Source organism: Balaenoptera ricei, chromosome 6 (assembly GCF_028023285.1).
Source record: "Balaenoptera ricei isolate mBalRic1 chromosome 6, mBalRic1.hap2, whole genome shotgun sequence".
Lineage (NCBI taxonomy): Eukaryota > Metazoa > Chordata > Mammalia > Artiodactyla > Balaenopteridae > Balaenoptera > Balaenoptera ricei.
In genome coordinates this window covers 11624735-11649715 of record NC_082644.1, presented here as the reverse complement: position 1 = coordinate 11649715, position 24981 = coordinate 11624735, and the positions used below count along the sequence as shown (strand labels likewise).

Below are 24981 nucleotides of genomic sequence, written 5' to 3'. Positions count from 1 at the left end.
ATGGGCCCCTGCACGCAGTAGACGGGAGGGGACTGGCATCTTTAATATCCACTGTACCCCAGGCAGTTAGCTGGGTGCATCACATACTCTCTCAGAGTTGCTTATTATCCTCATTTCACAGATGAGGAAACAGAGAGGTTAAGTCACCTGCCCAAGGTCACACAGCTGGTGAATCGTTGTCCGCATTTATTGTCACTGGACCCTGCTGCAGTGTTTCACTGGCAGCTCTCAGGCTCTGCCCTGGATCTCAGACAAAGTCTGGTTTTTATAAAAGTCATTCTGACGCCCTCACTCCCACAGAGGGCCACCATGCCCCATTTCTGCCAATTTCTCCTCTTTGGTCTTGGCTGCTGTTGATTAGAATTAGTTCAGCTTTATCTGTTCTCTCACCCTGAGCACCCAGCCACCAGCTGCACACGTCGAAAGCAATTTCCATCCAAATGAGCAGGTAGCAGAAAAGTACTTCCACAGGCGATGAAAGAGGATTCCTCTGGAAATGGGGGCCAAGGGCAAGGATACTGACGTTAACCACCTGTCTTCAACTGGGCAGCCCACTCTTTGCAGAGACCAGAGGTTTCCAGTTGTGTGTGGCCACGTAGGGGAATCTAGTTCCTGAGGCCAGTGAGAGGTCCCCGAATGAGAAGATGGACTTGGGTCGGTGCCCAGGGGGGCGACAGGCAGAGAGAGCCTGCAGGGGACCCTGGTCCCCGGGCTGCGTGTTGGGACAGAGGGCCGGCTCTCCCCCAGATGCACACACATCCTCCCTTTGCCTTCACAAGCCACCTCCACCCAGGGCCTCGGGGCTCTTTGGAGCCTGTCTCGTCTTAGACTTCTTCCGGGCAGAGGACAAGCTCGCTGCATCCTGAGTGTGAAGTCCACAGAATGATCAAGGCAGCGGTGGGAAGACAAGCCACTGGGGTCCCACGGAACCACATGTGATATATGGGCCCCCTCCCTGCTGAGGGCTGATGCCACCCAGACACAGCCTCCTTCTCCCCATTTCCCCTTTCTCCCTCCCCCAAGACTGAGGCTCCCTCAGGCTGTGACTGGAGACCCAGCTGGGAAAGTTCCCTGTGACCAGATGATGGTGGTCTTCTGGGAATAGAGATACCTGGCCTCACTTCCAAGGACAAACAAGGAAGTGAAGGCTTCACCCAAAGTCTAGGGGTTCTGAAATGTGGCTCGTCTCCCACTGCCAGGTGGTGGCACTGACCCTCCTGACGGCCGACGGGACCATTCTGGAGTGCTCCGAGTCCAGCAACGCGGAGGTGTTCCAGGCGGCGCGGGTGCACCTGGGCTGCCTCGGAGTCCTCCTCACCATCACCCTGCAGTGCGTGCCCCAGTTCTACTTGCAGGAGACTTCCTTCCCCTCGACCTTGACAGAGGTACTGTCTCTCCTTCATCAGAAAATAAATGGAGGGCATTAATAAGTCATGTTCCACTGAGAGCCCCCGCGGCTCTGTAGGCCCCCTGAATGGGACAGTGGGCTGACCTCACCAGACCTTCGCTGGCCCTAGGTTACTGTAGCAGTATCCGTTTGTGAGCAGGTCAGGGGAGCTCAGAGGAACTGGATGATGGGGGGCAGAAAGGATAGCTTCTGATTGATAGCAGTGTTTTTCTGAATGAATGAAAACCCATGTTGGTTAGCTGGATGGATGGATGGATGGATAAATGGATACATGGATGGATGATGGATGGATGGATGCATGAATGAATGGATGGATGAATGGATACATGGATGGATGATGGATGGATGGATGAATGGATACATGGATGGATGATGGATGGATGGATGGATGAATGGATACATGGATGGATGATGGATGGATGGATGGATGGATGCATGAATGAATGGATGGATGAATGGATACATGGATGGATGATGGATGGATGATGGATGGATGGATACATGAATGAATGGATGGATGAATGGATTATGGATGGATGGATGGATGACGGATGGATGGATGCATGAGATGGATGACTGGATGGATGGATGGGTAGCATGGAATAGGCCTGAAATGCCTGGCAAGGATGGATCTCTCCCTGGTAATCACTAAGCTACAGGACTCAAATCTATGGTTCCAAGTTCCTTGGCCTTTGAGTTCCTCCATGGTCACCTCACCATTCAATACAGGTAGACTCTCTGTGCAGGTGGAGTCGGCAGTGGTGCAAGCACTACTGGCCCCACATGGTTATGGTGGGATTGGGGATCAAATTGATCTGGCCTTGAATGCTGGCAGTACCACTTCCAAGCTGTGACCCTGAGCCAGCCATTTAACCTTGCTGAGCCTCAGTTTCCTCATCTAAAAGCAAAGTAAATCATGTCTACCTTAAAGTATTGAATCTGAGGATTAAATCAGATAACACCTGCAAAGTGTCTAGTTCAGTATTAAAACATGTTCCCCATGGTACCTAGTCAGTGACAAATGGAAAATATTGTTACCTAGAATCTGGTCTAAAAATCCTTACCATTGGAATTTCTAATGCATTAAAACCTCAAGGCAAAGGATTTAGATCCGGAAGGCCCTTTACTCAGAGGCATGGTGTTTGGTGAAACTTTAATCCCAGTTGGTGGCTGAGAAAGTGATTCCAGGGATGCCGTAGGGGACGCGGCACTGATCCCTGGGGTACCAATGCTGAGCCTGCACGGACCAGTCTTGGCAAATGAGCTGCCTGATGCTTTGGCCCAGTAAGGAGTTGTTTGGCAGTGACAGTGCATGGCTAAGCCAGGGAGCCCCATGAGGGCGGGGCTGGTCCATACGACTGCCTGGAACCACCCCAGACTCTGAGCTCTCTGGGGCCACCTCCAGTCTGCCTCCCCAGACCGGCGTTAAAGGGCAGATCTAGGCCTCTTGTTCACTCCAAACAGGCCCTAGCTTCAAATATAGTCACATTCTGAGGATGAGGGCTTCAATATATGAATTTGGGGTAGATGCATTTCAGCCCAAAGCAGAGATCAACAGCCCCCTGGGCGATTGACCATGGCAGTGGATGAGGTCACCCACGGAGAGAGGGTCTGGGTGAGGAGAGAAGGGAGCCTTACTGCTTAGTGCCCAGGACAGAGCAGCCAAGAGTCCAACGCTGTGGGGAATCAGGGATCGACACGAGGGTCTGGTCATCAGGAAGCCGTCGCTGACCTCGGTGAGAATGGTCTCAGTGGAGCAATGGACAGGTTAAAGGGTGGGTGGGCATCTCAGGCAAAGAAGGGAGCTGGGCAGAGACCACCTTCAACCGGAAAGGGGCTGTAACGTGCTTAGTTGTTGAATCTATTTTCCTGCCTCTCACTTAGGTCAGAACCTGTTCATTTCGAAGCTGAATACTTTGACCCAGAGATAAAGAGATTGCTTCTTTTTTGCAAGTAGGACTGGCCCCCGGGCGCGCACGCACACACACACACACACACACGCACACACACACACACAATTACACAGCAGTAACACTCAACAAGTATATTGTAAGGGCTCTGGGGAAGCAGGCAGGGCCCCAAGCCTGACTGTGCAGCTCACTCTGTGTGACCTTGACCAAGTCCTTCAAACTTCTGGAGCCCCGGTTTCTTTGTCTTTTAAAAGTGGGGTCCGATTAGGTGAACCCTGAGGTCCTTTTCAGTGCGGACGTTCTGTAAACCAGTGCAACACTTTGATACAAAACTGTGCCCGCACCTCATCGCCCAACCCTGGAGACAGAGGGTCCTCTCTTACGTTATTCTTTCTTTCCCCCGGAGCATCTGGTGACGTTCTCGGCCCTTATCCCCAAGGAGGGGCATGAACCCTGGTGGGAAGGCCTCCGTCCTTCCCCTGTGACCCCAGCGCATCCTGCAAGGCCTCAAGGGGCTAGATCCTGCTTCTCCCCCTCTTCCATGAGTCAGCAGGTCCTCCGTGGATTCTCTCCTTCCCCACTAGCGGCTCCTGATGCTATTCCGCCCCGCGTCATACACCCAGCTTAGGGCTCTGTCGGGCCCGTCATCAGCATCCATGACACCCACGGACAGCCTTCCCTGCCCCCAGTTGCTGGCCACAGATAAGGACTGCGCAGAGGGTGGGTGGCATTTACAACCCTGGCATTTACTGCCAGCAGTATGTACAGTCAATCGCCCCACATTCAATTCACTTTTGCCCTCTCTCCACTCAGAGCAGCCTTTAAGGGGCCCCTTCAAGGGGTTGGGAATGCTTGGGAAGAAGAGTAAGATGGAGGTGGGACCCGAGACCCAAGCTGCTTCCCTAGGAGGAAACAGCCCATAGAGGAAAGAAAGAGGACCAATTGGAAAACCATCACTAGAGCAGATTCTCCTCACTCTTGAGTTGCCTGGAGGTTTTCCTTCTAATCCAAAAGGGAAAATAATGGGACCTCACTTCCAGGAGCACGCAGTTTCCTGAGAACCGATAGGAAGGCAGTAAACCTTCGTGGGTTCATACGTTGATATCGGCTCCCAGTTTCTTGCCATTCAGGTGTCTAGGAAGCTGTCCCACCTCCCCTGGGGCTGCAGACCATGCTGCCCCGAGCGTTTGCCTCTAAGTAGCAGCTGCTCCGAGACGCACACAGCCCCCCAGCCTCATGTCCCCTCTAGACGAGGGTGGGCTCCCTGATGGCCAAGCCCTCCAGGTGGGCTGGTCGTGAGCCACAGGAGGGCATTGGAGGAGAGGACAGAAGCCAGGACAAAGGACTATGACGATGGCTTCCTGCATGTAAAGTCGGGTTTGAAGATTCAGCTTCTCGGCCATTTTTCCTTCCCTTGTATGTCTTTCCTTTCCTTTCCTATTCCCTTCCTCCCATCCAGCACGTGTAGCTATCTTGGGGCTTCCAGCCTGAATTCTGGAAGAGTCCCAGGAAAGCCACCGCGAGGGTGCAGTGTAGAGCCTGTGACACCTCTCTGAGTCAAACCACCCTCTCCACTGACCCGCTGTGACTTTGCACAATTCCTCCCTCCCCCAGCCCCGGCTTGGATTCCTCACCGATACAGTGGGGATACGAGCACCACTGCCCCCACGGGGCTGCTGTCAGGACTCAAGGACACACAGCACTTGAGTCCTCGGCCCTTTATAGCCTCCGAGAGAGGGACCCTCAGTCCATCCTCTCTCTGGCTTTATTCGAAGAGAATACTACCTACTGGTACCTGCTCTGTAGGTAGATTCTAGACTCTGAATCTACACTGCACTTTCCAGACCACACATGCTGGTTGCCCTAATTTGCTCATGAGCCTCTTAACATTTTTTTCCCCTCCTCCTTCTTGCTCGGTGGTCAGTTTCTGGAGAGCAGGGATGTTATCTGAGGTCTTTTTACCTCCCCAGGGTCCACAAAATACAGACCTCAATACCAGGTAACTCAAGGTCAGTTGGTCAAGAATGTATTGAAAATCCATCCCTTTCTGGGATTTTCCGCATCTCCTCCCACCCATGCTGTGTGTGGTCCATCTCAGATGCAATTCCGTGCTTCCCATGACTGATGTTCTTAACTACATCTCAACACGGTTTCTGAAGGTTGCTCAAAGCCGTATGAGGGGAAGGGGGAGTTCGGAATCAGGGCTTCTGGGCAGTGAGGCCAAGAAAAGGGCAGGTTTCATGGCTTTTTATGACAGTCTCAGCATTTCTGACTCTTTGCAGTCTGATTGGTACGAAATCACAGCCAGTGAGAAGACATGAGGATTTTGGAAATTGCTGTCAACATTTTGCCCTTTATGCCATGCAAACCATAATGAGATGTGAGGAGTACAGCTGGCTGCCTGCATCACCCGCTCCCGCTACGCTCTGGGAAGCAGGTTCGGTCCCAGGGACACACCGGCCTTGTCAGCAGCGTCCCAATGCCTGCCACTATCTTGGGTGGTCGTTCGCTGGTGACTGGGTAGCCCCCAGCCATGGGACATGGAGCTCTCAGCTTCTGCTCTTGAGCCTGGTAACCACGTCCCAAGAACCAATTCAGTAGTGGCACTAATTTAGGGGGAATGAATCCTCTAGAACCCTTCATGCCAATAACATGCCAAGGAAGACGTTCCTCTGGGGCCCAAACCCCTTTGATGGTGCTCCCAGGAACCACAAGTCAAACCGAGGAAATCCATGATCCTAGGGACCCTCCTCCTCCAGATGGGATTGTTTGTAGGCCCTGAAGGGAGAGAGTTAAGCTCACAATGGGATGGGGCTTGGGGCGGCTCCATCCTTCAGCCACCACTCGGTGCTAAGTTAGGGACCACAGAGGGTACAGAACTGGAGCGTGCGTGGGGCATGCCTCCAGGAGCTTAGAGTTTAGTGTCGGCGAAAAGGATATGCCTTGTCCCTCTAATTCAGGGAGGAAAAGAAATGACAGATGTCAGGAGAGAGGCACAAAATGTGATGTGAGAGTGGCTCTCATCACTCCATTCGGGGTGGAAATCTGGGCACGCATCTCTCAGTCACCAGAGCTGAGAAAGGGGCGCCATTACATTTACTGCTAAGATGCTGGGCGATATAGGATGGCCTTGGATGCTGGGACACGAGGAAATGGGGGATTTTCTGCTCTCTCGTGTCCTAGCCCCATCCTCCATCCAAGCCCCAGGCTGTGTTCCCTGCTCTCCCAGCAGAAAATCAGCTCTGCCCGGAGGTGATGGGTCATGGGTCCACCACCCAGTCAGGAGGGAAGTGATAGTAACAGGGTTCTGGAGTTTCTTCCTGAACTTTTCCCAGGTCTATAGCCCAGCAGAAAAGGCCCTCCTCTTCAAATAAGGAATCATAGGGCCCTCCCGCATTTATTGTGTGCAAGGAGCTAGGCCAGCAGCTCTAGGGCAAGGGGTTGGGAAACTACGGCCCACAGGGAAGAGCTGGCTTACTGCCTGCTTTTGTAAATAAAGTTTTATTGGCACACGGCCACGCTCCTTGTTAATGTATCCTCTGTGTCTGCTTTCACGCTACCATGGTAGAGTTGTGTAGTTGCAACAGAGACGGTAAAGCCTAAAATATTTACTATCTGGCCCTTTACAGAAAAAAAAATTTGCTGATCTCTGCCCTCGGGGAGAAACTAAATATGAATGAAATAGTCACTGACCTATAGGAGATGCTTGATGAATTTCAGAGACAGGTGTATGCTTCAATACCTGTAATATACTTCTGGGATGGATGTGATATAAATAGAAACTGCTTAGAATGGAAGGAGAGAGCTTTGGGGCGGTGGGGGGGGGGGGGATTTACATTGAGCTTTAAAATTACAATACATCTCAGTTCAGATCCCACACTTTCCAGGTGCTCCATTGTCACTCGTGGCCAGTGGTGAAGGTACCGGACGGTGTCTGTAGAAGGAGGCTTCTTAGCGCTGAACTGTTTGGGCTCGATTCCGTAGGAAATGGAGCGCTGCTGGGGATTTTTGAGCTGTGTCTTGGGGTGCTTCCCTGTGATGTTGTCTGGAGAGATGAAAAATGGAGCAAATTATGAGGCTAGTGCAAGAGGGCAGGTGAGAGCAAAGAAGGCAGCTAAGTCAGCCACCTTCCTTGGCAGCAGGAGCGGATTATAGGGAAGACTGGAGAGACACGTGCGGGGATGCAATAGGGTGACCGACAGCCTGGGCCTGGCATGGGCGGGGGAGGTTTAGCATGGCAGCCAGGTCACTGGAAGGCAACCCATTCCTGTATCCCCCAGGCCCCATCAAGCATCGGTTAACAAGTTAGGGGTCCTCCCTGAAGTGATGACAAGGATCCAGAATTCTAAAGTTCCCCCACTGCTCCCAGATGCTCCAAACTGAAGTTCTAGGTGGGCTCACCTCAGTGCTTCATCTTGGCTTCACTTCCCTTCCTGGTCAGATGTGGAAATCACAAGTTGTGTTTAACAGCTTATAAACTGCTTTCACATCCATCAACTCCCTTGGTCCTCACAACAGTCCTAGAAGGAAGGAAGGAAGGAAGGAAGGAAGGAAGGAAGGGAGGAAAACTATTAATGTCTTGGTTCTACAGATGAAGACACGCTGCCCAGAGGCCTCAGAGGGCTTCTTGAGACTCACAGCTGAGAACTCGGGGGCTGGGGAGTAGGACCGGGGCCCTAAATGTGTGCCAGTATTGCTCACATTCAGAGACAAGACTCTCCACTGGGCACATGCCACGTGGCAGGCACTCGACTCGGAAGCGTCAGCGTAGGTTATCTCATTTCATCTGCACAAGTGCCCGCATGTTATTGGTGGGAAAACCAAGGCTCAGAGGACGTGGTTCGTGCAAGGTCGTGCAGCTGCAGAGCCAGGACTTGAATCCAGAACTTACTCCAAGATCGGTGCTCCTCCCCTACCTCCCGGCTGCCTATCAAACCCCAAATCTGTCTCTGCTTTGGCTCAGAACTTGTCCTGTATCAGCCTGATGGACGTCAAGGAGACATGATTCGCTGTGCGATGTTATTTCCGCGTGTGCAGATAATGAGCCATACCCGAGCAAGGCTCTCCTGCCCATTTTACTGAGGGCCCTCGACATGTCAGGCCTTGTGGGGATAAGAGGGGATGACAAGTACAATGTAAGAGTAATTGTAGCAGCAGCACCCTGCACCTGTACAGGGCTCACCAAGCTTGTGACACCACCTTAAGCACTTTCTAAGCATTAGTGCATTTACTCTTCATCACAAGCCTGACATAGGTACTGTTATTAATCCCATTTTACAGATAAGGAAACTGAGGCACTTGCCCAAACTTACATAGATAGTAATTATTCAAGCCAGAACACATGAGAAGTCATTTTTGTCCTCTAAGTTACTAAAGGAAGTCAACCTGTAAGTGGACCATTTTAATGTCCAGCATCTTATAAGACACATTCTGTGCTATTTGACAATGTTAGGACAATTTCAGGTATTTTCTTTTGATGGTGGGCTCTGACTTCCAGCAGCCCCACCATCATCCTGTGACCAGTACAATCTCTGCTCCTTCCTCCTGCCTCGGACAGGTTCTTGACAACCTGGACAGCCACCTGAAAAAATCCGAATACTTCCGCTTCCTCTGGTTCCCGCACAGCGAGAACGTCAGCGCCATCTACCAGGACCACACCAACAAGGTAGCCGGGGCGTCTTCCCCTCCTCACGCACAGCCCACCATTCCCACACGGCCCCACCCCCAGCTCCCAGGGTGCCTGACACCTGTTATCGTGCTGATGAGCTGTGAGAGGTGAGAGGAAAAGCAAGGGTGAGCACCACTGAGCCTGAGGAGAGAAGCACGAAAGGCCAGAGGGTGGAAGGAAGCAGGAAGGTGGACCCAGTAAGGGTCCATGTGTCTGCGGGGAGGGATGCGTAGAGGTGAGGTCAAGGGACAATCTAGATGTGGGGCAGGGGAACAGGGGACAGAGGTGTGAGCAGGACAGGATAGGCTGAGTCCTAGGAAGCTGGGCTAGACCTCAGAAGCCAGCTAATACATCCCACCTTCCCTCCAGCACCCCCATCTTTCCCACCCCCAACCGTACAGGTGAAGAAACCCTTGGTTTTGTCTCCCCACTGTGATCTTAGCAAACAAGCTGCTTCTCAGCAGAAGAAAACAAAACCATCACTTAGGATGATGTTGATTGAACAAGTCAGGCAAAAGCCAGGACACCTACTGTGTGTAAGGGGCTGGCGTAGGGTTCATAAAGGATGATTGCTGGACACCGGCTCGTGGGCTCTGAAGAGGAGGGACAGATGCACATTTTTGTCTTGTGCAAAATACATGAATACATGAACATATAAAAAAGCACGAAACAGAGGGGATAGGGCATGGGAATCAGCAGTAAGAAGTGAGGCTTTCAATCGTCCTGGCAGGTGGGTCACCCTTCCCCCATGACACACACACAGTCTCTCCTGGGACACATCTCCCTCTAAGGAGACACTCAGCTCTGGCCCCAAACTGACCACAAATTCTGCTTCCCAGCCTCCCTCCTCTTCAGCCAACTGGTTTTGGGACTATGCTGTTGGATTCTATTTACTGGAGTTCCTGCTCTGGATCAGGTAGGAATGCAAGTGTCTCTTTTCCCAGCACCTGCCATATACTGTTGCAGATGTGGTCCATCAGAAGAACAACATCCTACCTAGTTGTGCAAACTGTGTCTGTCTCCTGGGTCCAGAGCAGGGGTTTTCAACCCTGGGGAAATTTTTAAAAAATACCAGTGCCCAAGTCTCATTCCCTGGTTCACAGGTGATGTGAAGCTTCATATTGTCCTGTTTCTTACCTCCTTCACAGCCTGAAGTCTGTGCTCAGGCTCAGGCCCCATGTCTGCCACCAAACATGTAACTATGAGTGATGGGGAAGGTTTTATGGGGCCTTGAGTGGTGACTCTGTATCCAGCCAAGACATGGAATGGCATCAGATAAAGATTTTTGAAATGTTTCACACATGTAAATAATATAGGCAGCACAAATTTAAAATATAAAGAATAATATAGTAAGCACCCACATCTTGTTGTTGCTACCATATTAAGAAGTGAGACAACACTAGTAAAATTGGAGTCCTCTTGGTGGAACTCCCAGATCACAGTATCTCCCCGAAAAGGTAAACCACCACCCCAAACTTTATGCTTATCATTCTCTTGCTTTTATTGATACTGTAGTTTTCTGAATCCTGAAATAAAAAATTGGTAATTCAGCTTTGATAGTGATATTTTTCCATGTTGATATGAATAGCTGTAATTACTCATTTTTCACTGTATGCATTTACCACAATGTATATATCCATGCTCTTGTTGATGGATATTTAGGTTGTTTCCAGGAATTTTTTTGTCCATGCTCTTGTTGATGGATATTTGGGTTGTCTCCAGGAATTTTTTTGTCCATTACAAACAACATTCCTGTGAGCATTCTGGAAAATTGCTTCTGATGTCTTGAGTATATAATCATGAGTCGAATTCCTGGGTCACCAAGTATAAGCATCTTTAGTTTTATAAGATCAAGTTGTTCTCCTAAGTAGTAATACCAAGTTAACTGCCAAGCACTGTAAGATTCTCTGTCCTCCATAAGCTGGACAAAATTGGACCTGTCAGGCTTTTAAATTTTTGTGTGCTCTGTGTTAAATGGTACCTCATTATGGTTTTTAATTCTTATTTCCCTGATTATTAATAAGGTTGCCCAGCTTTTCAGTTTATTGATCCTTCAGATTTCTCTTCTGTGAGGTGCCCATTTACGTATTTTGTTCTTTTAAAAAATTGGGTTGTTTTTTTCTTAGTGTTTTGTACAGCTTTATTTACATGTATTTTGAACACCAGTCCTTTGCTGGTTATGTGTGTTGCATCACCTTCTCCCTGTTGGTGTCTTATCTTTCACTTTCATGGTGTTTTATGATGTGTAGATGTATTTAATTTTATCAAATGTAGCCATCTAGTCTTTTATCTGGAGGACTTTGGTGTCTTTTTAAAGACGGTGAGCCCAGCCTAGAGGCCATCGCTCCATCAGATGACGGATCGGGGGTGAGAGTGGAAAATGCCCAGCCAGCTTCTCTCCCCTTCCATCACAGCAGCCTGGCAGCTTTATGTGCTTGTGTCTATGGAGTCCGGGCCCAGGGAGCATCCAAATAAATTGGGCTCTAAATCACAGTTGACACATCCCAGCCAGGGCGGACGCTCCGAGGGAGCTCCATGACCTCTGAGCCCAGCCCATGTGGCCCCCCTTTTTGTGTCTTCTGGAAACTGCATCCACCCAGCCTCATCCCTGCAGCTCTGGGCCTCTCGCTGAACTATGTGCCCAAGGATGCGGGAATGAAAACTAACATAATGGATTGGGTACCTGGTGACTTAATGGCTGCTTTGCGATCAGACTCACTGTAGCCCCATGAGGGCAGGGATGCCGTCTGTCCCGTCACTGTCAATCCTCAGAGCCCCAAACAACGCCTGGCACCTAGAGGAGGCTCATAGTATTTGTGTAGGAAATGCTAATGAAAAGCTCGGTCCCTGTCCTTTTTTTTTTTTTTTTTTTTAAATTATTGAGTATGTGTTCAAGGCTAACAACAGTGTGCTAGTCTGAGTTTTTTTTTTTTTTTTTTTTTAATTAATAGCTTATTTATTTATTTATTTATTTATTTATTTATTTATTTTTAGCTGTGTTGGGTCTTCGTTTCGTGCGAGGGCTTTCTCTAGTTGCGGCAAGTGGGGGCCACTCTTCATCGTGGTGCGGGGGCCACTCTTCATCGCGGTGCCCGGGCCTCTCACTATCGTGGCCCCTCCCGTTGCGGGGCACAGGCTCCAGACGCGCAGGCTCAGTAGTTGTGGCTCACGGGCCCAGATGCTCCGCGGCATGTGGGATCTTCCCAGACCAGGGCTTGAACCCGTGTCCCCTGCATTAGCAGGCAGATTCTCAACCACTGCGCCACCAGGGAAGCCCCGGTCCCTGTCCTTGAGGTGTTCAGTAGCGGTCAACCGTAGGGATGATGGTGTTGGCCCCCTGGCTGACCAGGACAGAGAGACAGGCTCTCTCGGGAACAGATCCCTGGAGGGTCAGCCAGGACCAGGGCCAAGCTTAGCTCCTGTGCTGAGAACAGCCCTGTGCCCTGGGGCCGGTGGGAGCCTCCCCACGGCCATGCTGGCCTGGGACACCAGAGAGCATCTGCCTTGAGAGAGACAGCGTTCTTTTCGCCTTCCAACCCCTGCAGCATGTACCCTTCCTCCCCTTCCAACCCCTGCAGCACATACCCTTCCTCCCCACCCCCTGCAGCTTTTACCCTTCCTCACCCCCCGACCCCACCCCTGCAGCGTGTACCCTTCACCCTCCCAACCCCTGCAGGAGAAGGAGAAGCAAGGAGGAGGTTGATTTTGCTTTCTTGGCTTCCCAACACATCTACAGTGAAAATTTATTTCTTTTATAAAGACAAAAAATGAACTTTAATCTGTGTGTGTGTGTAAGTATACATTTGGAAGAATGTGACTTGGTGAATGAGTTTCCCAGAGCAGAAAGCCAGGTGACAGCTCCTTCGTGGCCCAAGAAGCGCAGAGCCTTCCCTTTGCAATTCCTTGGGCAGCTCATTTCCAAACACAAGAATGCATAAGCCCAGCCCCCATGCTAGGCCACTGGCCCCCACTGGCCACTTACAACAATCAAGTCCTCCCAGGATGGCCAGGTGTGGAAGGAGGGTGAACTACTACAGTCCTTATGTAAATTAAACTGGCAGCAACCTGCTGAAATTAAAACTCTGCCTGCCCTTTGCCCCAACAATCTGGTAAGGATATAAGTACAAAGACGTTTGTTATGGTGTGGCATGTGGTGGTACTACACCGAAAATGACAGGTTTTGGCGAGGATGTGGAGAAATTGGACCCTTGTGCGCTGTTGGTGGGAATGTAAAATGGTGCAACCGCTAGGGAAAACAGTACGGAGGTTTCTGAAAAAGTTAAAAATAGAATTTCCATATGACCCAGCAATTCCCCTTCTGAGTATATATCAGAAAGAATTGAAAGCACGATTTCAAAGAGATATTTGCACACTTGTGTTCACAGCAGCATTATTTACAACAGCCAAAAAGTGGAAGCAACCCAAGTATCCGATGGATGACTGGATAAACAAAATGGGGTATGTCCATACAGTGGAATACTATCCAGCCTTAAAAAGGGAGGAAATCCTGACACCGGCTACAATGTGAATGAATCTTGAAACATTATGCTAAGTGAAATAAGCCAGACACATAAAAGGACGAATACTGTGTGATTCCACTTATATGAGGCATCCAGAGTAGTCAAATTCATCGAGACAGGAAGTAGAATGGGGGTTGCCAGGGGCTGGAGGGAGGGCGCAATGGGGAGCTGTTGTTTAGTGGGGACAGAGCTTCAGTTTTGCAAGATTCTGGAGGTGCACCACACAGCGATGTGAATATACTTAACACTACTGAACTGTACACTTAAACAATGGTTAAGATGGCAAATTTTATGTTACGTGTTGTTTTTTTTTTTTTAATCACAGTTTGGGTTTTTCACCAAACCCAAACCCTGAAGATAACCTAGTCACTAAAGGGCAAGAGAGGGATAAAATGTGAGATAAAATCCGTAACTGGGTCACGGGGCAGCCGTGGAGAGAGGGATGGAGGGCGATATTCACGTTCCCTGCAGGGATTTCCAGGCTGTAGGTAAGCGTACATGGCAGAGTATGTGGAGAATGAAGTCCTGGTTTGTAAAGGACTCAGCCCGGCGCCCAGCAAACAGCCGGCACTCACTCGCTGCTGGATAATACGATGATCACAGGCCCCTCTGCCCTGCTCCCCCCCAGCACCTTCCTGCCAGGCCTCGTGGGCTGGATCAACCGCTTTTTCTTCTGGCTCCTGTTCAATGGGAAGAAGGAAAACTGCAACCGCAGCCACAAGATCTTCACCTACGAGTGCCGCTTCAAGCAACACGTGCAGGACTGGGCCATCCCCAGGTAGGGGCTGTGTGGGCCAGCCCGCGGGTGGGTCAGCAACAAACAGACCCCCTTGGGTCCTCCCCACAGCCCCAGCACGTACACTGCCAACCAGGCTCCCCGTTCTACCTGTTATTAGCGGGGGGCAAACTGGAGGCTCCGAATCCCCATCCGGTGCCCTTGCACCATTGTGCCTCTCAGGGAAACCAGCCAGGGGATCCCTTCTGCTCTCCCCATCAGCTCCTCTCCAGCCATGAGGCCGGGCAACAGCAGGCTTGGGCTTGAAGCATAGTGCTTCCTGGCCAGCATCTGGTTTTTCTGAAAGACTGTCCCCTGCGTTGTCCCTCGGTCGGCAGAGTCCATGGAGCAGGCTGGGGGCCGGTACTCTGCATCTCAGTCCTGAGGGACACGCCCCCTCGGGACTGAGGCTAGGTCTGTAGCCCAGATCACTGCAGCTTTCTCTCTGAATTGCCCCTCTTTGTCCCTCTCCAAGAAAAGGGTGGGGGTGCGGTGTTGGTGCCCAGGGCTTAAGGGGTGCCTCTGTTACCATGTTCAGGGGCTGAGACCACCACACTCTTGGGGCAGGACTATTAGAAAAAGTAGAAATCTTGGAATCAGAGTGACCTGACTCTGTCTGAAGAAGAGGAGGCCGGGGCATGGGACAGCTGTGGCCAGAGACCCAAGGGGAGCCCCCGATTGGGCGGGGGCCCTGGGATCTGAGCTGGGAGCAGTAGGTAGGTCTCCTCTTCTGTGAGGAGGACTTTGAGAGCAGCCATGAGGAAGGGGCCTCCTGGGGACCGGGATCCCCGAGGCCCCCAAGGCTGGGAAACCGTGCAGAGCCTCATGGGAGCTCAGGAGGTCCCTTCCTGAGGTCTGGGTTCCATCCGCTTGGGCCGAGTGCAGAGAGAAGACCAAGGAGGCCCTGCTGGAGCTGAAGGCCATGCTGGAGGCGCACCCCAAGGTGGTGGCCCACTACCCCGTGGAGGTGCGCTTCACCCGGGGGGACGACATCCTGCTGAGCCCCTGCTTCCAGCGCGACAGCTGCTACATGAACATCATCATGTACAGGTGACCAGCTCGCGGAGGGGGCGGGGTGGGGCTGGGCTCCCTACCCCCACCCTGCCGCCCTGCTTCGAAGGGACCCCCTCTCCTTCCCCAGCGTTCAAGGCCAGTTCAAATGCCACCTTCTCCCAGGAGACTTCCCTGATCCTGGCCGCAGAAAATCGTCTTTCGCTCCTTTGAGTTCCTACAACCACCCTTTCTAGCCTATGTTATGTTAATGCAGTCATTAATATTAATGAATGTGTAATATTAATGTTAATATGCATAGCTACTACTTGTGAAGCTGATATTACGGAATGACAAGTCTATGCTCTCATGTGCCTGCCCTAGTCAGTGATTCCGAGAGCCTGGAACTCTGTGTCGAGAAGGATTCTGAGGCCAGGTTTCAGTTCAGCCAAAAAGAGAATCAGGCCTGGATGCACTTGCCCATCTTAACCGGCTCCACCAGGTCCTGTGCTGATGCCTTAAGCTCACGACTGCGTTATCTTTTTCCTGATTAGTTGCACAGTAATCTCTTGTATGAGGCTTACAGACATGCACGGTTTAAGAAGCTCCTCTTTTCTAAAACTTCCTGCTTAAGACATGTCTTCCTTCCTTCCCATCCCCCATTGATAATAGCCCTTCTCTGACTTTGCAAAAGACAAATATACTCTCTCCCAGCCTGAATCTTGCTATGCTGTATTTCTCCAGCATGTAAAAACCCCCAAACTCAAGGGATCCCAAGGGACAATTCAAGAAGGCGCTGTCCTGGCGGGAGTCCCCGAAGCCAGAAAAGAGTTTCTGAAACACGTACTGAATGAGAGGCGGCTTATTTCATGTAGGGACAAACTTGCAGCCAGGCTCATCCACACCTGTCTGTCTGTCTGTCTATTTTATCCTTACCTGTGCATGCAAATTCAGAAGTGAGAAAGTTGCCGTGGGGCTGCATCATAACATTTGAATTTTTTAAAGCTCTGACTTCGATTTTTTCTATCAGTAAATCTGACTCCCCTGGACTGACCAACTAGGTTATATGGCCAAGCTTTCCATACATCAATGAGGGGATTCTGATATAAATATTTATTTTTAAGATTTGTGTGTGTATATATATATATCCTTAAAGTAATCTTTACATTAAAAATTTTTTAATTTACATTTTTAAATACTTAGATTTAAAATTGAAATCTTCAAGCTGCATGAGTATACAAATATGCATACATATATATGTGTGTATGTGTGTGTATATATATATATATATATATATATATATATATATACATACACACACACAAATCTTTAAAATTATTTAAACTCATGACAGCTTTCAGTGGCCAGTTAAAAAATATGCAAGAGGATGTAAACCTTTTCCAAATCCTTCTGAGCAGAAGCCCTCAAGGCGCTGGGTCACTGCTGTCCATGTCCTGAGGGCAGAGCCAAGTGCTGGGCCCGGCACAGGCCAGGCGCCTGATAACAGTGGGTGGGACCATGCAAAGCAGGGACAGGGCCTCACCTCCTTCTGCCCCCTCGCCAGGCCCTACGGCAAGGACGTGCCGCGGCTGGACTACTGGCTGGCCTACGAGACCATCATGAAGAAGGTGGGGGGCAGGCCCCACTGGGCCAAGGTAGGATGCTTCATGCCGGGTGTCAGCTGGGCAGCTGCTGTGAGCCGGGGCTTCCACCAGAGGGCGCTTCTCTTCCCGGTTGCCCTGCCCGCCCAAGGCTCAGATGTGGGGAAACTTGGGCTGAGCAAGTGACAGGAAGGAGGGCCTCCACGACCCTAACCAGACCCGTCTTCCCTCTGCATTCATGTTCCAACAGCCCAGTGACTGTAATTCTCTCAGAGTTTTCAGAAAACTTCCTCACCTTTCATTTTATTTAATTCTCATAGAAACCCTACGAGCAGGATAAGGCAGTGGGTCCATTTAACAGACAGGAAACTAGGGGTCTGTCAGAGGTGACGGGACTTACTTACTAATTAGCAGTTGAATTGGGGCCAGAGCCTCTCCACTGACACACTGCCGGGTGGCACAGGGAACGGGAAGTTTAATGTTGCATTTTAACACCTTCCTTCTTTACTTTCCAAGAAACTCCTCCCTCCTCTTTGGGTCTCTACACTATAGGTGCGTGTGAATGAATGCGCGCGTGTATGTGCTTGTGTGTGCCTGGGCATAGGAGCGTCACACATGCAGGCATCCAGACGTGGGTGCCTGTTTGCAGCCCCCCTGAAATGCCGCTTCCAGGGAACGAGGCCTGTCGTATCTGGTTGCTTCCTCAGGCCCACAACTGCACCCGGAAGGACTTTGAGAAAATGTATCCGGCCTTTCCGAAGTTCTGTGCCATCCGAGAAAAGCTGGACCCCTCGGGGATGTTCCTGAATGCGTATCTGGAGAAGGTGTTCTACTGAAGCACAAACAGAAAACAAGTCGAGCCCACCCCATCCCGTCCCCCAGGCCCACTTCGCATGAGGTTGAAGGCTCCATGTCCCTCCGGCCTGGTGGGGAACAGACCTCTTCCCCCAGGCCCTCTGCCATGGTGCCCGCAGCTGCCCTGGCCCAGAGTGAGGAGCCTGGATCTGGGCAGCTCCCACTTCCCTCATCCTCACAGGAACCCCGTGTAAGGAAGAGCACCAAATCCCCATTTACCTCTCCAGCCTCATCCTCTTAGCCCAAGCCTGCACTCACCATATCCTGTTTCCCAGAAGACAGAGAAGCCCCCAAATGTTCTGTGTCTAGGAGGTCAGGATTCAGCGTTTCACAGGTTCCACCCGCTGGTTGGGTGTCCGGAGCTCCAGGGATCCCCCGCCCACCCTTGCAGGGAGGGGTCCCCCTGGCATGTGTTTGGGCACAGAGGTCGTGTGTGCTGTGCTCTGCTTTCTTTCACTCTCGAGGGTCTTTCAGATGCTCAGGTGTGTGCCCCCTGCCCTGGGACTGCCCTCTTCCAAAAGGTCCACCTGTCCGTCTGACCTCCCATAGCCTGACCTGCAGTGTGTCTATTCCAGCGGATGTTTGGGGAGTGGGACTCTCCTTGCCTCCTTTTTAATAAAGGCCAAGAGTTCATTCACTCTCTGCTCCCTCCTCTTCATCTCCAAGGTAATCCTTTGGGAGCAGGAAGCTCCCTGATTCCCCGGCTGCCCTCCAGAGGTAATGGGTCTTGGACTTGCCTGGAAAATGCTCTTCCTATTCCTTTTGCAAACTTAGTTTCAAGCTGCCTCTGACCTACCACACTTTGTGGCTATTCTTTCACCAAGCTTTTGTTGAACATCTACAAGGTGCCAAGTGCTTTGGGGGAATTAAAAGGACCTTAAGGGGCTTCCCTGGTGGCGCAGTGGTTAAGAATCCGCCTGCCAATGCAGGGGACACAGGTTCGAGCCCTGGTTCAGGAAGATCCCACATGCCACGGAGCAACTGAGCCCATGAGCCACAACTACTGAGCCCGAGTGCCACAATTACTGAAGCCCACGCGCCTAGAGCCCGTGCTCACAGCAAGAGAAGCCACCGCAGTGAGAAGCCCACGCACCGCAACAAATAGTAGCCCCCACTCACTGCAACAAAAAGAAAGCCCACGCGCAGCAACAAGGACCCAATGCAGCCAAAAATTAAATAAATAAATTTATTTTTAAAAAAAAGAACCTTAAGACAGGTTCCTGGCATCCAGAAATGTATATTTTAATCATATGTTTCATAAGAGGTTAATACGCAGACTATATAAGAACTCCTCAACAACACAAAAACAAACAACTGATCAAAAATGGACAAAGGCCTTGAATACACATTTCTCCAAAGAAGATACACAAATGATCGGTAAGCACATGAAAAGATGCGCCACATCACTAATCACTAGGGAAATGAAAATGAAATCACCATGAGATAGCACTTTACACCCATTAGGATCACTATTATCAAAACAATAATAACAACAGAAAATAACAAGTGTTGTCGACGACATGGAGAAACTGGAATCCTTGTGCATTGCTGGTGGAAATGTAATGAAATGGTGCAGCTGCCGTGGAAAATGGTATGGAAGTTCCTCAGAAAACTAAACATAGAATTACCGCATGATCCAGCAATTCCACTTCTGGGCATATACCCAGACGAACTGAAAGCAGGGACTCAAAACAGATATTTGCACACCCATGTTCATAACAGCATTATTCACAGTTGCCAAAACGTAGAAGCAACCCAAATGTCTACTTTTGGATGACTGCATAAATAAATTGTGGAATATACATACAATGGACTATTGCTCAGCCTTAAGAAGGAAGGAAACTTTGATATATGCTACAATCAATGAGCCTTGAGAATATTCTGCTATGTGAAATAAGACAGTCACAAAAAGACAAATGCTGTACAATTCCAATTACATGAGGTACCTACAGTAGTCAGATTCGCAGAGACAGAAGGTAGAACAGTGGGTGCCAGGGGCTGGGAGGAAGGGAGAAGAGGAGATAGTGTTTAACTGGTACAGGGTTTCAGTTGGGGAAGATGAAAAATTCTGGGGACGGATGGTAGTGATGGTTTCACAATAAAGTGAATGTACTTAATGCCACTGAACTGTACACTGAAAAATGGTTCAAATGGTACATTTTATGTTATATATATTTTTACCCCAATAAAAGTAAAGAAATTTATATTCAAATTCAGGAAAACAAGACTAACGTGCATAGGACGTTAAATAGCAATACCAGGGAGTGTGTAATTAAGTGTCCGGGAGATGGTACAGCCACAGAGACCTGGCCGGTCCACTTGGACTCAACTTCCCCAGAGAGGCTGGCTCAAGACCTAAGTCCACGACCTCGAGGGCAAGAACTACCCCTTCAGCAGGACCAGCTGTGTAATTCACAGGGCCCAGCCCAAAACGATTAAGAATTTCACGAGGGCAACTATACTTCAACTAAAAAAAAAAAAAAATTTCAAGAGGGTGACAGCAGAGCATTAAAACAAGCATGGGGTCCTTCTGAGCTCTGCACAGGCCAAGCACCCATGAAACCAGCCCCACCCACCGCCACCAGGTGTGGACAGTAGTTATGTGTCAACTTACTGGGCTACAGTCTGAATTGTTTCAGCAAACACCGACTTAGATGTTGTTCTGAAAGAGGTATTTTGTGGAGGCACTTAACATCTACCATGAGTTGACTATAACAAAAGGAAATTACCCTCAAAAATGTACGTGGGCCTCATGCAATCAATTGAAAGGCCTTACAAACAAAAACTTGAGGTTTCTGGGAGAATAAGTTCTGTCTCAAGAGCTCCTGGCTGAGTTTCCAGCCTGTGGGGCTGCCCTACAGATCTCAGGCTTGAGCCAACTCCTTGAAATCAGTCTGACATAAACATATACATTGGTTCTATTTCTCTGGAGGACCCTGACTGATACATAAGGAAAGAGATGGATTGGTGAAGTTAATACAAAGACAAGCTGGCAGGCTAAATCCTGAGGCTTGGGAAATGGCGGAGTCCGAGTCACTCCCATGTTCTACAGATGAGGAAACAGAGGCTCAGAGAGGTGAGGATGCTTGTCCAATGTCACACAGCAAGTTAGGAAAGACTGTGCCAGTAAACCAAAGTACATCTTGAAGCCCTGTATTTTCAATAGCTGGAATTTAATTTTTTAAATCTATGAATTTTGCACTCTGTTGTATCATGATTGTGTTTTAAACTTTTGAGTAATGTTCTATTTTCCAACTCTTTAAACGACATTTTCGCTCAAGGCAGGAGTGCCATGTTTGTTGTGTGCTTTTATGGCACCTCACATCTACCCCAGGGGGAGAAGTACAGACATTAAGGAACACACAGTGCAATGGCTTAAGTCCCAAACCCTGAGGTTCAGTAAAACTTCAATTCCTGGAATGCTGAGGCAAAAGAATGTTCTGGAAATAGACTTTCTAATTACCAGAGAACCCGGGTCCCCTTTCTGGATCAGGCTTTTGATGAATATAATTTACTCTTCCTTTGATTTGAGATCTTTTGATGCCTGAAGGTCATCCTTCCCCCCAGAAAATTCTCCTTGCAGAGTTCTTTTGATACCAACTGTGTACTGAAGCCTTAAATTGGGCTCCTGAAGTCATTGCTAATCCAGATCCCCTTTTCTCTCCTCCCTCGCCTCCTCCTGGCCACTGCTGGTCCAGGTTCCCACTGACTGGCTTCTCGTCTCTCCCAGCACTGCCCTCAGGTCCAAGCCTCAGGTAGCGTGAGCCCTAGAGGCACACTGTCCTCATCTCAGGGGACTCGAAAACTCGTGGGTGCTGAGGCTCAGAGCCTGTACTTCTAACAGCGAACAGTGATTGCTGGCGTCAGCTAAGGAATCGGCTGGAAGGATGAGGAAGGGGGTCCCCCTGGGCCAGTGTGAAACTAAATCATAGTACAGCATCAGAGCTGCTGGGCCGTGAGCGGCTCTCAAAGTTGAATTTAGGGTGAGTGCTCACCGGCCAGAAGGAACCGTATAAATCTCATCAAGCAGAGTGAGTGAACTCTGGGCAGCTCTTGCCCTCAGGGCGGCCGCCTGGCCCCAGCACCCCACAAATTTACAGCTGAGAACGGGAGGGCTCCGGGTGAGCTCTGAGGGTCCCAGAAGGATGCACCACCGCTCAGAAAGCCTCCCCAAATGCAAAGAGGTGGGACATTTAAAAGCCAAGCCAGGTGCCCCCTCACTTCAATTGTAGGTGTCTCTGCATGGGGATAACCCCAAATCTGCAGAGTCAACTTGGCCACCTGCAGGGGCTGGGCCCAGAGGACAGATACGCGGAGGTGGGTGGGTCCCCTGACTGGAGGGAGAGAGGGCAGCGAAGCCCAGCCATCGGCGGAGCCAGAGCGCAACTCTGGTCCTTCTCTCAAGGTCCGCATCCGCTGTCAGCCCCGGAACAGGGATTCATGCCGCCCCCTGGTGGCAGCTGTCGGGATCCTTCGAGGTGCGGGCGCAAGAGGAGCAAAGCCTCCCCCTCTGACCTACAGGCGTGAGGCTGGCTAGTCTCAAACTCTAAAGCGACCAGGAAAGCCTCAGAGAAGGGAGCAAACCCCGAGGGACGCCCTGGAGGAGGGGCAGTGCCGAGAGGGACGAGATCTCTCCACAAAGGTAGGTTTCACAGTTAGAAGAGGTGTCTCTGGGTCCGCTACTAGGAAGATCTTACCTGTAGGTCTCCAGTCACTAAAATGAGGCCAAAGCAGGAGTTATTCCAAGGATGGGGCAGTGGGAGCTGGAAAAATAGCTACGAAAAATAACTACGAAAAATAGTTCCATGAGGAACCCGTGAACTAAGGGGGAAAAAATACAAGGCAGTGTCTGAGTGAAGCTGCACTGAATACCCAAGCCTGGCTTATCTTAGTTTCCATCCTGAGTTTCTTTCCCCATGTGGCAGGGTCAAGAGCGGCCCAGACACTTCCAGAAAGCTCCCAAAAAGAGTTATCAAAATTTTGGTTTGTTTTCATTTTTGACATCCACAAATGGATGTTTTTACACACACAGAGTGAGAGAATGTTACACTAGGCTCCAGATAATTGCTATTTAAAAAAATGATACCTTGGGACTTCCCTGGCGGTGGGTCCAGGGGTTAAGACTCCGAGATGCCACTGCAGGGGGCATGGGTTCCATCCTTGGTCAGGGAACTAAGATACCCCCATGACGCGGGGCACGGACAAAAAAAAAAAAAAAATTTAAATTAAAAAAAAAAGGAATGATACCTTGTGCACTCTGGGCAGGTGGGCTGGGGAGGGGTCGCAGGCTCGAATATGGGGAATGAACACCTTCCTTCGGTGCTGTGAGTGCATCTCTGTGATTTTATACCTGTGCACAAAGCCCTTCCCAAAGAGGGCGAAAGCCTCTTTATGGATGTGAGGCTGGAGTATGTGGTCCACCCATCACCCACACCGCCGTGATGTGCCTGTGTGGCGGTCAGCCTGGGTCAGGTGCTCGTTTTTATTGAATTGGGCACCAAACAGTCTGGATATCAAGGGGAGGTTGTAGGAGAACGTCTGGTCCCAGCTGAAGGTCGATATCTTTACTCCTTTGGTGCTGGAGGCAACAAACACGTGAGGGCAAGTAAAGTGCTGACCTGTCTCCATTCCCTCTCCTAGCCTGAGTGAGTCCCCTTCCCCAAACTGGGAGTGGACTTGACCTGGCCGAAGGCAACTGTTGACCGTTAGTGAGCGAGGCCTCAGAGTGGTGGGCGCAGGGCAGGAGGCGCTGGACCAACGGCCGTCACCCCGCCCCACCCTGCGCAGTGTCAACCTCCAGGAGGATTCTGACCGAGAGGTGGAGATATCCCAGAAGCAAACAGAGAGTTCATTATTAACCTCGTAAATTTGTTCCACTTGGCCTGGCATTCACTTGCTATCATATTGACTGATTTGGTAATCATCAGTTCTATTAATAAATTCTTCAGACCCGAGTCCCTCTCGAGCTGTCTTTAGATCCATTTCATACTTCCTGGGTTTGCCAAGCTATCCTGTCACACCGAGAAAACCCTGGGCAAATGCTGGGTCTAGAGAGGATACTAAGGTGGGAGCCTGGGCAGCGAGGGCCCCATGGACCCCAGAATCAGACCTGGGTTTGATCCCAATTCTGCATGACTGCAAATAAATGGTCCTTATTATGTCTACACCCGCACTCCCAACTACCTCTCCCCGATCCACTTCCTGTCTGAACCTCATGCTCAACTGTGGATGTGACTCCAGGAATCTGTTTATGGTGGAGTTTCGATTCCTTTGGCGGCACAAACATGAAACAATTTGATTCACTCTGACCACTGTTCCCATCACGTAACAGCTCATGCAGATTGGGTTTTTTCTCCCTGAGAAGGTCACAGTTACTAAAACGATCCAAAGTTTACTATGGAACGTCATCCTCCCATCCAAAGCAAAACTCTCCCCCTCCCCCATCAGAGGAGGACGGGTGGAGGAGGTGAGGGGCACACAGGCTGCCCTCCTCCTGGTCTGGGCAGAGTAGGGAGGGGGCGTGGTCCCACGCTGGGCCCCCTCGTCCTCCTCGCTCCTGGGCAAGCTCCTCTGAGGCGAGGCGGGGTCTTGCTTGGCCTGTTGACCCGGGCTGCTACCACCAAGTGGTCTCCTCTCCTCCTAGACAAGTGGACCGTGTCCTTGGGCCGGCCTTGAACCTGGTGCTTGTGTCCTCCTTAGGCCCCTGCCAGCAGTCTAAGCCTCCAGCGCCCTTGGGGTGGGACAGAGTTTCTGTTCCGTGGTGAGCATTTTCCTCCAATCCCGTCACTGTGACTCTGTGACGTTGTAACCCCGGGGGAGGTGATGCCTAAAGGAGCCTAATTGGAGGCCTTTGGAGGAAGGGAAGCCTGAACCAAGTGGCCCCTGTCAAGCCCACCCTCACCACTAGGTGGCGAGCTCTGCTCGGCGCACTCTGGCGGGGCTTCCGGGCTCCCACGGCTCCCCTATTCCCCACTCCTTCACGGTGCAGGGCTGCAACTCGGGGTCCCCGCCTATAGCCTCTGTGGACCACAAGGAACTGGGGTGGGATGTTCTCCCCTCTAGGCCCTCCCGTCACAGGGCACTTCTCTAATGAAGGCTACTCCTGGAAGCCTTTGTGCTGTGCAGGGGGGAAATGACCCCTGCCCTGAGGGTAATTGTGAGGACCCGATGGGATTACACAAAGCAATTGGCCCAGGGCTTAGAGCACTGTGCTAGGCCCAGGGCTGCTGGTTACAGTTGCCCAAGCTGCACACG

The 24981-nt window shown here is 50.6% G+C and overlaps 1 protein-coding gene across 2 annotated transcripts in view; it reads left to right on the top strand.

Moving 5' to 3' along the window:
• The window catches only part of LOC132367634 (L-gulonolactone oxidase), a 30082-nt gene extending 11727 nt beyond the window's left edge, over window positions 1-18355 (top strand). For both annotated transcript variants that reach the window (XM_059926226.1, XM_059926225.1), the window contains 7 exons: window positions 1200-1385; window positions 8876-8983; window positions 9826-9902; window positions 14135-14284; window positions 15167-15331; window positions 16836-16926; window positions 17580-18355. In XM_059926226.1, coding sequence (XP_059782209.1) covers window positions 1200-1385; window positions 8876-8983; window positions 9826-9902; window positions 14135-14284; window positions 15167-15331; window positions 16836-16926; window positions 17580-17708 — 906 coding nt within the window. In that variant the 3' untranslated portion in view covers window positions 17709-18355. The remainder of the gene's footprint in view (window positions 1-1199; window positions 1386-8875; window positions 8984-9825; window positions 9903-14134; window positions 14285-15166; window positions 15332-16835; window positions 16927-17579) is intronic.
• The last annotated feature ends 6626 nt before the right edge of the window (window positions 18356-24981 follow it).